The 15,641-nt window shown below is 50.1% G+C and overlaps 1 protein-coding gene across 2 annotated transcripts in view; it reads right to left on the bottom strand.

Annotated features, from left to right (window-relative positions):
* Positions 1-15,641, bottom strand: part of SRP72 (signal recognition particle 72) — a 146,918-nt gene that overhangs the window by 50,355 nt on the left and 80,922 nt on the right. For both annotated transcript variants that reach the window (XM_085849092.1, XM_085849093.1), the window contains exon 13: positions 11,399-11,494. In XM_085849092.1, coding sequence (XP_085705218.1) covers positions 11,399-11,494 — 96 coding nt within the window. The remainder of the gene's footprint in view (positions 1-11,398; positions 11,495-15,641) is intronic.

Genomic DNA, 15,641 nt, shown 5'->3' with positions numbered 1-15,641 from the left:
CAAATCCAATGTACACCCGTGCTATACCCGCATATGCTGTGAGGATGTACACCACACATCCGGCGACATTACCAGTTTCAAGGCATTCACGATTGGGTCGAGACATCAAGCCATCCATCTGTCAACAGTGATGCCTACCATGCAGGACTGTGTAAACTAACTGTCTCGTCAAGACTTGTTTTCAAATAGGATTTCTGTGTTTAACGATAAGCCTGACAAGTTCAGGAGATGTCGTTTGGCCTTCGAGAACATGATCAGACGAGTACCGCTAGCATCCGATGAACAACTTAACCTCATGGTTCAACGTATGGCTGACGGTTTAGAATCCAAAACACTCGTAGAGTGTCTTCACCGAGTTGACATTTCTAACCCTCGTGTCGGTTTAGAAGCAAGTCTAGAATCACCTTCAAGAAAGATTTGGCAGCTATGCAGCAGTTACACAATCATTGCTAAACAAGCTGGAACTTTTGTCTCAGGTTTCACCTCATGACCACAAAACTTTGAGGAAGTTTCGCAACACCGAGCAAATAGAGACCACCAAGAACGATGGTTCCCTTCCTAGAATTGCAGCTTTGGACATATCTCTGTTCCTCAAACCAATCATAGCGAAGCTTCCACCTGACCTCATAGATCGTTGGAGGATGGAGGCCTTTCAAGGATAAAGAAACCCACAATGTCAACTTTCCAACATTCTCGATGCTCTGCTTCAATCGGCGCAATGCAAAGATTCAAAAGATGACGGATCATGTTCTTCAGCAACGAAGGTGAAAGCTCTAATCACTACGAAGAACAGAATGCCTGCCTTCACGAGTGACACTCGTCCAAGCGTCAAAGTAATTGAGGTCACAAGTGAATTGCTGCCACAGATTGTTGAGCAACCGACTGCAGCAGTCGTGTCACCTTCTGAAAATCAGCACACTTGTCATCGAATGGAAGATCCGTAACAATTCTACCCTATTCACAGGACCAAACATCGTCTTGTGCATTGCAGAATATTCAAAGCAAAAACATTGCAATCCAGACTCATTCTTCTTAACCAATGAAAAATATGTACCAGGTGTGCTCTGTCAACTAATCATTCAGCTAAGGAGTGTCGAGTAAAATAACGTTGTTCTCAAAGGCAACAACACCCGTCATTGCTCAGTACTTCATGATGCAAGTTTTGCTACCCTTGACGGGCCAGCAGGGACGCAATTTATCAGGGACTCTTCAAACTCTGAGTGTCGGATGGGCTTTGAAAGCATGGTGAGTAGCGACCCTCGGTGATGAATAGGTGTACGGACATTTGTGGTAGCGGTGGTTCCAGAGGAAGTTCTTGCTCCAAAATCTGTCTTGTGAAGGAATTCATCGCTGGTAATCCTGAAAACTTTCTGAAAACTCTGCTGTGTGGGACGATCAGTCAAATCGGTCTCTGAGCCGCAGCAAACTGACAACTTCAATATGCCAAATAATCTAATCCCCGATGAACTCAAAACCTGCTCTGGAACGATGGCAGCCAGTGGTAGGAGTGTCAGGAATGTCGTCATTGAATGTTTTGATGGAATCGTCCACCTGCCCTCCCGGAGCTAACCAAGTGAAATGCTATTCCTTGTAATTCCTCTGAGATTCCAACACCGAAGGTCGTAAGGCTCCACTCACAAATACGTCCCAACGCTGAAATTGTTCCCGAGCCTGAACCAGAAGTGACCATCTTGCTGTTAATTGGAGGAGATGCACCTCAGCTCAAGGTCATAGAATCTCAGATGGACCACCTAAATGCTCCATGTGTACAGTGTATGGAGCTTGAATGGGTGATAATTATCTTGTCCAGACAAGATAATTATCTTGTCCTTGTCCAGACATACATCACCAATTATAATTGGTGATGTATGTCTGGACAAGGTCCATAGCTCTGAGCAAGTGTAGGCCTATCGTACCCACATTCTCGACATTATTCTGCTCCCCATGACCAAATCATGTTACCATCTCAAGGACGTCATCCTGCCACATCGTCACGTATCTTCAGGTCAGCTCCTCGGGAGATCCTGCAACCACAGAGACTATGACGACAGGGTCGGCACTGACATGTATCAATGAACAAGGAATGAGGAAAAGCTGGTTCACTCCCTGGAAGACAACCATTTTCTCATGATCATGGAGGATGGCTTCATCAGGAATGATAATGGCAATTGGGTGGCTGTGTTCCCCTTCAGAGACAATGTAAAACTTCCACACGATCGACTCCTTGAAATTAACCATTTAAAGTCCCTTTGTAAGCTTCTGGATAAGAAAGCAGCCCTTAAACAGCAGTACATGGACTTCATGGCTAAACTCCTATCCAAAGGACATGCTGAGCCTCTTGAACCAGGAACAGAGGCAAAATGACGACGATAGTATCTTCCTCATTTTGCTGTATTCCATCCACGCAAACCTGAAACGATTTGTGTGGTGTTCGATGACAATGCTCCCCATCATGATGTCTCACGAAATAAGGCACTACTTCAGGGTCCAGACCTCATCAATATTCTCCTCGGGGTATTAGTACGCTTCAGACAGGAACCTGTAGACATCAGTCGTCCTCACCAACTTGCTATTTGACACACACAAGGATCGGAGTCCGTTCCTCACGACCCAACCAAGAGCCAAAGGCCAGTGTCTTGCTTCACCGTGCGAGCCAAATCGCCTCAACACGATTACAAGAATCGTGCCGTCTTCTTCGTGCGTCGAAGGAAAGCCAGCCATAAAACCCTGTTCTTACAGGCCATCTCCTAACTACGTTTTTTCTCGACCACGTGCGTCCTTCGCTCTGTACTCAACCTCTCTTCCGAAATCAACTCTGCCATGTGCGTACGCTTTCCCAGAACTCCTCCCCTCTCCTCTCACTGACTGACGTCACCCCGAACCACTGTTTCCTCCTCCCGGGTGTGGCTTGCTCGCACGAAAACCAGTAAAGGCGGGGCCTCTGCCCGCTCGGCACGCCTGGCCAGCCTCTGACGTCACGCCCATCAATCATCAATCTTGGGGGCGTTACTTCACCCGCCGTCACCCTGGAGGCGTGGTTTCTGCCTGCTCAGCACGTTTGCTTGTACTTGTTTTAGGGACGTGTTTCCGCACCTTTATTGCCGATCTTGAAGTATAAAAAATAGAGAAAAGTCACAAAGAGGCGATTACATATTGAGGGAACCTATTCTTACTCCCAAGAAAATTGACACCGCACCACTCCCCATGTGGTGACACTTAAGTGGTGACATGTGGTGACACCACTCCCCATGTGGTGACATGTGGTGACTTAAGCTCACAGTTTCCCTCCTTAATTACATTGAGATGCCTCTGACACGTCCACGGAACAAACAACTTTCTGCAATCCTAAATTCCCTATTAAATTCCAACATCTACCCCCACAACCGTCACAATATGTTATGCTGAATGACCGAACAAACACACACAAAAAAACTCATGTCAGAACAGCAGTACGCACGACGACACAACAGAGTTTGTAAAGTAACATCTGCAAAAACTTTGATATCCCAGTTCCAGAAAATTTGTGGGAACATGGACCAAAAGCAATCACTGAAAACATGGAAGTACCTTCCACTCACGTATGACCTTATGATTTCATCGAGCGTGAACATAAAAAACAAAGAGTTGTGACTAGGTATCACACTTCGGTTCAAAAAAGAGAAGGCATTGCTGATTGAGGTGTTGAATACCAGTGATTTTGGACTAAACTATGCAGCAATCAAGAAAATCACCAAACACAAAGACCTCAAGAATGAAGTAAAAAGATCCTGGATGCCGAAGAATGCCAAAGTTGCACCAGTGATAGTTGCAGCTGCAGGAATGATGACAAATAACCTCACAGAGATATGAAGCATAGGGACAGTACCCCTGGGCACTCACCTGGAAACGGTTGGTTAAGATAACCATGCAACCACTGGTATAGGCATGGATGACCAACAAAATATATAACGGAGAAGAAATTAAATTCCGATGGATTTCTTTTTTAATGCCATGAACAAACCTTGGTACATCAAGGGTGATGAAGGTTGTGGTCAAGTTTCATCAGAATTGCATGTGTGGTTTCAGAAAAGAAAGCAAATACATATTTTTTGGGGCAACAATCCCTGTAGAACCCCTTAGACCCCAATTTTTTTAGCGTCGTGAACAAAATTTAGGACTTCACGGGTGATCTAGGTGGTGGTCGTTTCATCAGAATTGCGTGTGCGGTTTTTGAGAAGAAAACAAATGCATATTTTGGGGGGACACCCCCCATAAACCTCACTGGAGCCCGATCTTTCTAATGTCATGAACAAATTTGGTGCATCATGGGTGATGAAGGTTGGAGTGAAGTTTTATCGGAATTGTGTGTATCGTTTCTGCGAAGAAAGCAAATACCTCTTTGGGGGAGCAAACCGCCCCTCCCCCCTTCCATAAACTCCCTCTGTAGACCCCTTCAGACTGCTTTTTCTTTGAATGCCATCACAGATGATGAAGATTGTGGTCAAATTTCATTGAGTAGTTTCTGAGAAGAAGCTGCAAGTATTTGTGGACGAATGGATGGACTGACAACGTGCCATCCCATAAGCTCCCTGGAACTACTTTACAGGTGAGCTATAAACCATCCCTGGGAATAGTATTACAAACGAACTACAGATGAAAGCTCAGTGACGATCCTGAAGAGAGCCCTCGGCACTAAACTTTGAGAACAGAAAACTTCCGGTTCCGGTTTTGACTTCCGGTTCCGGTTTTGAGCGGCAAGAGGTCTCCTTCGGGGCTCCCTGCTGACATTCTCAAAGTTAAGTTCCGGTTGTTATTTGTCCCGTTTTAACTGTTTAATTTTCTCACCTACATGTTAATGTGTGTTCCTAGTTCGGTTTTGTTTCAAAAATCGTGCTATTTTGTGAGTATTTATGTCGACGTTCTCACCTGGTGTTTGAGGCCTAGTCCTAGGCTTGAGGCCTACCGGTTCCACTTGGTGTTCGATCGTTTTTTTTTTTTGTTTGTTTGTTTTTTCTCCCCATTACCTTCAATTTCTATCCTCCCCATTACCTTCAATTTTCATCCTCCCCACTTTCCAAATATCCCCCATTCTCCCAACTAATCTCTTTCTTATCTCAAAAAAAAAAAAAAAAAAAAAAAAAAAAAACCCAACAACAACAACAACAACCTTCTCCCGATTCTGCTACTTCTTCCTCTTAACTTCCTCCTCGTCTTCCTCGATTTCTTTTTTTTTTTTACACTTCCATGACCTAATCTGTTGAACTCTCTCATACATTAATATTAACAACAAAAACGATCTTATAATGCTTCATCTTCCTCTCTCACACATGTGGTACTCTTTACTGTTTCACAATGCACTACTCTTCTGCTATTTTAACAGACTGCTCTCATTTCGACCTCTCCTTCATTCCTTGCCTAAAAAATCCAACTATTACAGCGCTTCTTCTCTCCATGCTCTGAATTCGCCTTCATTGCATCCATCAAGAATTGTGTTAAATCGTATATCTGACCTAAAACTTTTAAAAACCACAGTTTGCCATGGATGCTCGCTTTCCATCAACCATTCTTTTTTTCCAACTTCAGTGCCAACTCACCCCCCTCACCCCTCACTCTCACTTTCAAAGCAACCATCCCACTTCACTTCACAGCTTGGTCCATGAATCGTGACCCCTTAGTGAAATGGAGGTGGATACTTTGAGCCCACCCTGGGAGGACTCCATTCCACATTCTGAAACCCACGTATGTAGATACCAAATCTCACGCACGCACGCACGCACGCACGCACGCACGCACACACACACACACACACACGCACACACTCTGAGACCTGGTAGGTCTCTCTTTCACCTCCTGATGAACCGCATCCACATGTGGAGATAGCAGGCAACAACACCCACATATGGAGATAGCAGATGGCAGGCTCAGTGAGAAAGGTTCTTCTTCTTCTCCATTATTGATGGACAGATGGACTGCAGGTTCCTTTTCCGATTCATGTTCAAAATACAATATTCAATTGAAATCAAGTTGTTCCTCAATGTTAAATTGACGTTTGTAGACAGACAAAGTGAACCTGGATCAGGGGCTCGAGCTCTGAAACCTGCATGTGGTGACCCTATTTTTTTGACAAATATCATAAGAGCAACGCCAAAAGCTTAATGGCAGTTAACTAACTCGGCAACCCAGGAAGTGCAAATGGCTTAGAGTAGAAGAGCGCCTGGGTAGGGTTGTGGAACCCTTGATGGAGGAAATGCCATCAAAAGGCAGATAAGCTCATATTAGCCAATGGCAACCACAAAACGACACCCATGGGGAAGAGGGTGGGAAGCCGTGAAAGGCGTGTTCCTCATCCGGTGGACGACACTGCAGTCAGATTCTTCCCAAACCACGTCTGTACCATGATGAGTTCAAATAATATGAAGAGTGTTTCGACAGCGCTACTTGTGGCTACTTCTTGCTAATGTTTGAGGTCTTGGGACAAATATTGGAGTGCTTTCCCAGAGAGCCAAACAAAGTAAAACTGAAATTATTGTTGCTACTGAATCACTGTTAAATTCTACAGTGACTGACACTAATGTGTCGCTCAATGGATACCAGGAGCCACCTTTAAGACGAGATCGCAGTGATGGATGGGGTGGAATTGCTATTTAGTTTCGCAATATGCTCCAGGTTCAACATCATCAGAACCTGGAACCTCCTGACCTGGAAGTCATTTGGTGCACTGTGAAAACACATGCTGGAAACCTACTGATTGGTGCTGTGTATCACCCTGGTTCCCTGCCTGGAACAGAGTCGTCTTATTGACTACTTGTCTGACGATCTGAATTCTGTCATCTAAACCACTGGTTCAGATCGTTTGATTATTCTGGGTGATTTCAATGTTCATCACCAGGAGTGGTTAGGTAGCAAGTCCCTAAATGACAGAGCTGGAATTGCTTGTTCAAACTTTTGCATGACGCATAGCCTGGACAAACTGGTGAAAGGGTCTACCTGTGGAGATTATCTACTGGACTTGGTCGTCGTTGACTCTGCTGCTTATGACACCACAAGCGTGAATGCCAACATTGGAACTTCTGAAAATAGCTCAGTGGAGATCATCTTCAAAAAGCCACCAGTCTTGGATAAACCACATCAACAGCAATTTTGGGATTACAAAAAAGCAAATTGGGACTCCCTCAGGCAGCATCTGCACAGTAGGGCATGGAATCAAGCCGTAAACACTAGAGATCTTGATGTCGCTTGCATCAACATTGAGAGGATGATCAAGTTGGGCATGGAGAAATGAATTCCCCATAGAGAGGTTACTCTTCTCCTGACTTGTATTCCCTGGTTTACTGAGGCTTGCCGAATGGCTGATAAAGCTGCCTGTCTGGCGTATACCAACTGGAGCAGGAGCCCATGTGCTGTTACCCATGACAGTCTGAGAAGGGCAAGGCAGAACTATCAGAAAGTGGAGAACGAGGCAAAAAGACAACACTTCCAGAGGACAAAAGCTCAACTGACCTCTGGAGCAACCAAACCCTGTGATTGTTGGTGGGTGGTGAAGAGGATACAAGGGAAAGGATGACATTCTAGTATCCCAACATTGCAGAAGGATGGTCAGACCTTTGCCACCTCCCAGGAGAAAGCAGACATCTTCTGCGATCATTTTGCATCAAAGTGTACAATTGGTTCCGTTGAAAATGACCCTCTGAATCTCACAGCTCACTCCAACATTCACTTGGACACTGTAACGTCCCAGCCTCGTGACATCAGATGGATCCTGCAGAAGCTAGACATAAATAAGGCATCTGGACCTGATGGAATTGGAAATAGAATTCTCAAAAAGTGTGCATTAGTCCTTGCCATACCTTTTGCCAAACTGTTTCATTTCTGCTTCAGCCATGACCACTTCCCCTTCTCCTGGAAGATAGCCAATGCAGTGCAAGTGCAGAAGAAGAACTCTTGCTCTGTTCCAGACAAGTATTGGCCCATTAGTCTTCTAAGCTGCATCAGCAAGGTTATGGAGAGTCGTCAACAACACACTGAGGAAACATCTCATTGGAAATGACCTCATCAGAGAAATTCAGGTTGGCTTCCGTCATGATCACTCAGCCTACAATTTTCTCACATATCTGAGTCATGAGTGGATGTCTTGTCTCAACAGACATCAGGAGGTAACAATTGTAGCTCTTGACATCAAAGCTGCTTTTGATAGAGGATGGCACAAGGGATTGCTGGTCAAGCTGGTTGCAAATGGAGTTGGAGGGCAGCTGTTACAACGGTTGTCCAGATATTTGATGGACAGACATATCCAGGTAGTGGTAAATGGCCAAACATCCAAACCAACTCCAATTAATGTATCAGTACCTCAAGGATCAATTCTTGGGCTCACCTTGTTTCTAGTCTACATGAACGATCTGTGCGACAACCTGCATAACCCTACCTGCCTCGATGCTGATGATGGTACCATCTACTGCCTGCTGGGTGAAGTGAATGCCACCATTTCTCTGAGAGAAGACCGACAGACGATCTACGAGTGGGGACAGAAATGGAATGTTCTGATTGCTAGCAAGAAATACAAGGTTATGTCTCTCAGTAGGCGACTACCAAGTGAGCATCTTCCAGACTTATTCATGGGTGGCAAGACCCTGCAGCATGTACACGAGCTTGACATACTTGGAGTCGGGTTCTCCCGGAGCTTGAGTTTCCAGTCTCACGTGAACTTCATTGCTGTTAGAGCTGGACAAAGAGCGAGTGCCTTTCGCAGTATTGCTCCATGCTTGGATCCGCTTGGCCGAGCCCAAGTGCGCAAAGCCCATGTCCGGAGCACAATGAAATATGCTACCCTCGTATGGATGTCTGCAAGTGCCATGTATCTTAAAAAGCTGGATGATGTGCAACTTCGTGCTGCATGTATCATCAAGGCCCCTCGACGGGAATTTAATATCGATCCCCCTATCACACAGGAAAACTGTAGCAGGTATGGGTCTGATGTACAGACCGCACACAGAAGTAGTTCCAGCACTTCTGAAGATTATGCTATCTCCATCATGAATTCCATCAAGGTTCACGAGAGCAAGTGCTTCCTTTGGAAGCTATGCTGTGCAGTGTCTTACTGACAAGACGGAGAGTGGTCACTGGTCACTTGTTCAGTCTGACCGCTCATATATTCCCACAATAATACCAGTGTGAAACAGTTGACCAGATGCCACTGGAGGTCACCAAACAACATCCAGGATAAAGACTTTCTGCTCCAGAGTATACAAATATCTTAAAGTCTAATTAAATACATTGAACTTATGATAGTTCTTTTGTATGTACGATTCTATCACCTTCTTTTTCTTTTACAATGATTATTCACTCACTTGTATTTTTGATACTCTGTGCTTTCATGGTACGAGTGGGCACTGTTTTTGTTTTTTGCAGTGCTTATGCGTAAAGAAAACAAACAAAAGCAAATGCTTAACCCCGCTCTTCACTTCGCCTGCATGGGGTAATAATTCAGCAAGAACAAGTTTTGTGTGGCCATCCGCCATTGCAAAACCTCGCGCGTGAGAAACTATTTCAGCATGGCTCGGAAAAATCCTTGAGGATGGTAAAATTGGGAATATTCTGTTTGAAAAGACCGGCGAGATTAGCATTTCCAACCAGAGGGTGCGAGGGATCACTCCGGTGGGGTCTCTAGTATGATTTGGCCCATTCTCGAGAGTTAATAAATTCCCGGCGTGATGGTTTGGTGTTTGCAGGACTGTCGACACGACAATATTTTCCAACCAGGAGGTGTGCCATGACCATTTCAAAATGCTACAATGTTTCTTATATTGCTGCACATTTCCCTTTTGCCCAAATAAAAACACACGTTTAAATTTATTATCTTGCCAAAACGAAGTTTTTGCAAGATATGTTAGTCAGCTTGTATGTTTTTTTTGTTTGTTTGTCTGTAATCACGTATAAAAAATTCTGCAGAGCACAGTTATCATTAGAAATTTTTGTAACTTCGCATATCAGAGGCCGATAGAGGTCCCTTTCAGCGCATAAAATTTTGAAGGTCAAGGTCAAAGGTCAAGGTCACTTTGTCGCAAATCAGGGGAGTCGACGAAACCCTTATTTTTGAGTAATTTTGATCGGATCGTCTTCAAACTTCATGAGAATATAGTTCATGGTCTGGCGCTCAGCTGATTATTTTTTGGTGGCGATTGGCCTTGACCTTCATGGTTAGCGCCTCAGGTCAAACATATTTGACCCCAAGGTCAAATTTTCAAGTTTTAGGAACCATATCGTGTAGTACTTCAAATTGAACACCTCAATGAGTGCTTTCTAGATATGTCAAGCTTGAGACATTATGATGTCATTTGGTGACGTTATGAGGCAAACGCATATTTTTCATGGTTACTCTGTAGAACGATTCTCATCGGAATCTCTCGTAGGCAGATATTCCTCAAGGAGTCGCTCCTGGTGGATAGCAGCTCTGTTCACCTCAGTGTGACCTTAAAGAAGTCACACATGGTCACCTTTTGGCAAGATACGGGTCACCCTGTGGGTGACATTGGTTTATTTTTTTTAATATTAACAAGAAACTCACTCAATCCAAGCTGTTGGGGTTCTCGCTTGCAAACTCACTCGTAACACCATGCTTGTGGGCCCATACTCATTCTCAGTTTGTGATTGCAGAACCGAGACAATGGTACAACCCTACAGTAGATATTTTCTTGAACCTCTGCCATCGAAGATCGGAGGTTACCGTTTTCACCCCTTCCTGTTTGTGTTTGTTTGTTTGTGAACAGTATTACGGGAAAACTCCTCGACGGATTTCGACGAAACTTGGTGGGGGGATTACATATGGTCCAAAGATCATGCCAGTAGATTTTGGACTTGGTCCAAAAGCCAATATGGCCGCTGTGGCGGCCATTTTGAAAAAATATTTCAATTTTTGTTTTTTTGCATTTCTACATGTTTTCAGTGATTTCCAACAAAAAAAAACATGCCAACATTATAATTGCGGCTGATTTTGGAACTTCAGGTGGATATACCCACATAAAATCAATTTCTGTCTCAAGGAATCTAGTTATGACGAATGAATTGAGTATGTAAAAGTTAAAAGTAAAAGGGAAAGTTGCAAACTATAACTCTGTGAGCACTGTTGACGTCAAATTGAATGAAGAGGATATCAGGTTCACTTTAGTGACCGAGTAGTATTGGCGGCGGAGGTTTTGCACTCCACCGAGTGCTCCCCCTCTAGTTTCTCACTGGATCTGTTCTGATATCTGGTATGACAAGTCAGTGACATTTCTAATTTGACATATTTGGAGGAATTTAATACCGACAGGAGGAAATTATGGCAATAATAATAATAGGGATCATTTACTTATTCTCCACCACTGTTTAAACACATTTGGCAAAAGGAAATATGCACAGAATAAACTTAATGGCTTTGACCAACCTCATGCTTTTGGTACCACCAGGTTGCTTCGTTTAATACTCCCACTGCTGCATTTATATCTTCCTGATGGTTGTACAACGTAACAAGGGCAGAAACCTAAAGGAGAGAAGGAGAGGGAAAGATACAGGTGAGGTGAGAGGTAGATTGAAGGGGAGCAAGAGGGGAAATATATGGAGAGATGGATTGGGGAGAGAGACGGGGGAAAGGGGAGAGAGACGGGGGACAGGGAAGAGAGACGGGGAAAGAGAGGGGGAGGGGGGAATGAGACAGGGGACGGGGCAAAGAGACGGGGGGGAAGACACGGTGGATGGGGGGCGGAAGAGAAGAGTAGGGGGAGGGGAGGAGAAGGCGAGGGGAGGAGAAGGGGAGAGGGAGGGAAGACGAGGGATGGGGGAAAGAGCCGAGGGAGGGGGAGGCGGAAGGTGATGGAGGACAGGAGGAAGGAGATGGAGAGAGGTAGCAGGAAAGAAAGACGTAGAGGGAGGTAGCGGGAAAGACATGGAGGAAGGTTGCGGGAAACGGACTGAGGGAGGGGAGGGAAGAGAGATGGAGGAAAAGAGTAGTGGTAAGAGATGGGAGAAAGGTGAGAACAGGCGGGAGGTGGGCGGGAAGTGATGGGGGAGAGAAGAGATGAGGGAAGGAGCTGGAGTAAGGGGACGAAGGGGATGAATGGGAGAGGAGGAAGGAGACTGGGAGAGGGGAGGGAGGGGGGCAAAATTGGAGGGAGGAGGTGAAAGTCGGAGGGAGGGGCGAAAGTCAGAGGGAGGAGGCGAAAGTCAGAGGGAGGGGGCGAAAGTCAGAGGGAGGGGGCGAAAGTCGGAGGGAGGGGCGAAAGTCGGAGGGAGGGGCGAAAGTCGGAGGGAGGGGCGAAAGTCGGAGGGAGGGGCGAAAGTCGGAGGGAGGGGCGAAAGTCGGAGGGAGGGGCGAAAGTCGGAGGGAGGGGCGAAAGTCGGAGGGAGGGGCGAAAGTCGGAGGGAGGGGCGAAAGTCGGAGGGAGGGGCGAAAGTCGGAGGGAGGGGCGAAAGTCGGAGGGAGGGGCGAAAGTCGGAGGGAGGGGCGAAAGTCGGAGGGAGGGGCGAAAGTCGGAGGGAGGGGCGAAAGTCGGAGGGAGGGGCGAAAGTCGGAGGGAGGGGCGAAAGTCGGAGGTCAGGTCAGGTATGGGAGCATGTGCCAGAACAGCACGTCGCTGCGTCCACTTTCCGCTGGTACTCCAGGGGCCTCCGTTTGGCCATCCCCCAGGCAGATGCCAGGCCCATCCCCATCTCCTTGAGATGATGGTCAACCTGTTGCAACCATGAGGCACGTGGTCGACCCACTGGCCTCCTCCACTCATGAGACTCCCTCGCTGAGAGAATCTGGTGAGCAGGATCAGAGTCAGGTAAACGAGCCACATGTCCATACAGCCGCAACTGACGCTCACGGACTATGCAGGTAACAAATCTCATCCGAGTCTCTCTCAGCAACCGCTCGTTGGACACAAAATCCGACCAGCGATAGGGAGGGAGGGGCGAAAGTCGGAGGGAGGGGCGAAAGTCAGAGGGAGTGAAAGTCGGAGGGAGCTGGAGGAAATCGGAGGAACGTGGAAAAGAGACGAGGGAAGGGGGGGAGAAAAGGGATGAAGGGGAGAGGAGGAAGGAGACTGGGAGAGGAGAGGGAGGGCGACAGTCGGAGAGAGGGGCGAAAGAAAGACAGAGGGAGGGGTCGAAAGTCAGAGGGAGGCGGCGAGAAGGACGGACTGAGGGGGCGAGAGAGACGGACCGAGGGGGCGAGAGAGACGGACCGAGGGGGCGAGAGAGACGGACCGAGGGGGCGAGAGAGACGGACCGAGGGGGCGAGAGAGACGGACCGAGGGGGCGAGAGAGACGGACCGAGGGGGCGAGAGAGACGGACCGAGGGGGCGAGAGAGACGGACCGAGGGGGCGAGAGAGACGGACCGAGGGGGCGAGAGAGACGGACCGAGGGGGCGAGAGAGACGGACCGAGGGGGCGAGAGAGACGGACCGAGGGGGCGAGAGAGACGGACCGAGGGGGCGAGAGAGACGGACCGAGGGGGCGAGAGAGACGGACCGAGGGGCGAGAGAGACGGACCGAGGGGGCGAGAGAGACGGACCGAGGGGCGAGAGAGACGGACCGAGGGGGCGAGAGAGACGGACCGAGGGGGCGAGAGAGACGGACCGAAAGCGAGAGAGACGGACCGAGGGGGCGAGAGAGACGGACCGAGGGGGCGAGAGAGACGGACCGAGGGGCGAGAGAGACGGACCGAGGGGGCGGGAGAGCCGGCTCGTGGCGACGAGAGAGACGCACCGAGGGGGGGAGAGAGACGGACCGAAAGGGGCGAGAGAGACGGACCGAGGGGGCGAGAGAGACGGACCGAGGGGCGAGAGAGACGGACCGAGGGGGCGAGAGAGACGGACCGAGGGGGCGAGAGAGACGGACCGAGGGGGCGAGAGAGACGGACCGAGGGGGCGAGAGAGACGGAGCGAGGGGGCGAGAGGGGCGGACCGAGGGGCGAGAGAGACGGACCGAGGGGCGAGAGAGACGGACCGAGGGGGCGAGAGAGACGGACCGAGGGGGCGAGAGAGACGGACCGAGGGGGCGAGAGAGACGGACCGAGGGGCCGAGAGAGACGGACCGAGGGGGCGAGAGAGACGGACCGAGGGGGCGAGAGAGACGGACCGAGGGGGCGAGAGAGACCGACCGAGGGGCGAGAGAGACCGACCGAGGGGGCGAGAGAGACCGACCGAGGGGGCGAGAGAGACCGACCGAGGGTGCGAGAGAGACCGACCGAGGGGGCGAGAGAGACGGACCGAGGGGGCGAGAGAGACCGACCGAGGGGCGAGAGAGACCGACCGAGGGGGCGAGAGAGACCGACCGAGGGGGCGAGAGAGACCGACCGAGGGGGCGAGAGAGACCGACCGAGGGGGCGAGAGAGACCGACCGAGGGGGCGAGAGAGACCGACCGAGGGGGCGAGAGAGACCGACCGAGGGGGCGAGAGAGACCGACCGAGGTGGCGAGAGAGACCGACCGAGGGGGCGAGAGAGACCGACCGAGGGGGCGAGAGAGACCGAACGAGGGGGCGAGAGAGACCGACCGAGGGGGCGAAAGAGACGGACCGAGGGGCGAAAGAGACGGAACGAGGGGGCGAAAGAGACGGAACGAGGGGGCGAAAGAGACGGAACGAGGGGGCGAAAGAGACGGAACGAGGGGGCGAAAGAGACGGAACGAGGGGGCGAGAGAGACGGAACGAGGGGGCGAGAGAGACGGAACGAGGGGCGAGAGAGACCGACCGAGGGGCGAGAGAGACCGACCGAGGGGCGAGAGAGACCGACCGAGGGGCGAGAGAGACCGACCGAGGGGCGAGAGACCGACCGAGGGGCGAGAGACCGACCGAGGGGCGAGAGACCGACCGAGGGGCGAGAGACCGACCGAGGGGCGAGAGAGACCGACCGAGGGGCGAGAGAGACCGACCGAGGGCGAGAGAGACCGACCGAGGGCGAGAGAGACCGACCGAGGGCGAGAGAGACCGACCGAGGGCGAGAGAGACGGACCGAGGGGGCGAAAGAGACGGATCGAGGGAAGAAAGAGACCGACCGAGGGGGCGAAAGAGGCCGACCGAGGGAGCCAAAGAGGCCGACCGAGGGGCGAAAGAGACGGACCGAGGGGCGAAAGAGACGGACCGAGGGGGCGAAAGAGACCGACCGAGGGGGGCGAGAGAGACGGACCGAGGGGGCGATAGAGACGGACCGAGGGGTGCGATAGAGACGGACCGAGGGGGCGATAGAGACGGACCGAGGGGGCGAAAGAGACGGACCGAGGGGGCGAAAGAGACGGACCGAGGGAAGAAAGAGACCGACCGAGGGGGCGAGAGAGACCGACCGAGGGGGCGAGAGAGACCGACCGAGGGGGCGAGAGAGACCGACCGAGGGGGCGAGAGAGACCGACCGAGGGGGCGAGAGAGACCGACCGAGGGGGCGAGAGAGACCGACCGAGGGGGCGAGAGAGACCGACCGAGGGGGCGAGAGAGACCGACCGAGGGGGCGAGAGAGACCGACCGAGGGGGCGAGAGAGACCGAACGAGGGGGCGAGAGAGACCGACCGAGGGGGCGAAAGAGACGGACCGAGGGGCGAAAGAGACGGAACGAGGGGGCGAAAGAGACGGAACGAGGGGGCGAAAGAGACGGAACGAGGGGGCGAAAGAGACGGAACGAGGGGGCGAAAGAGACGGAACGAGGGGGCGAAAGAG

This window comes from Eptatretus burgeri, chromosome 12, assembly GCF_056783735.1.
Source record: "Eptatretus burgeri isolate ZD-2024b chromosome 12, Ebu_testis_v1, whole genome shotgun sequence".
NCBI classification, from domain to species: Eukaryota; Metazoa; Chordata; class Myxini; order Myxiniformes; family Myxinidae; genus Eptatretus; species Eptatretus burgeri.
Note: the sequence above shows the minus strand (reverse complement) of the source record. Positions and strands in the feature narration are given on the sequence as shown.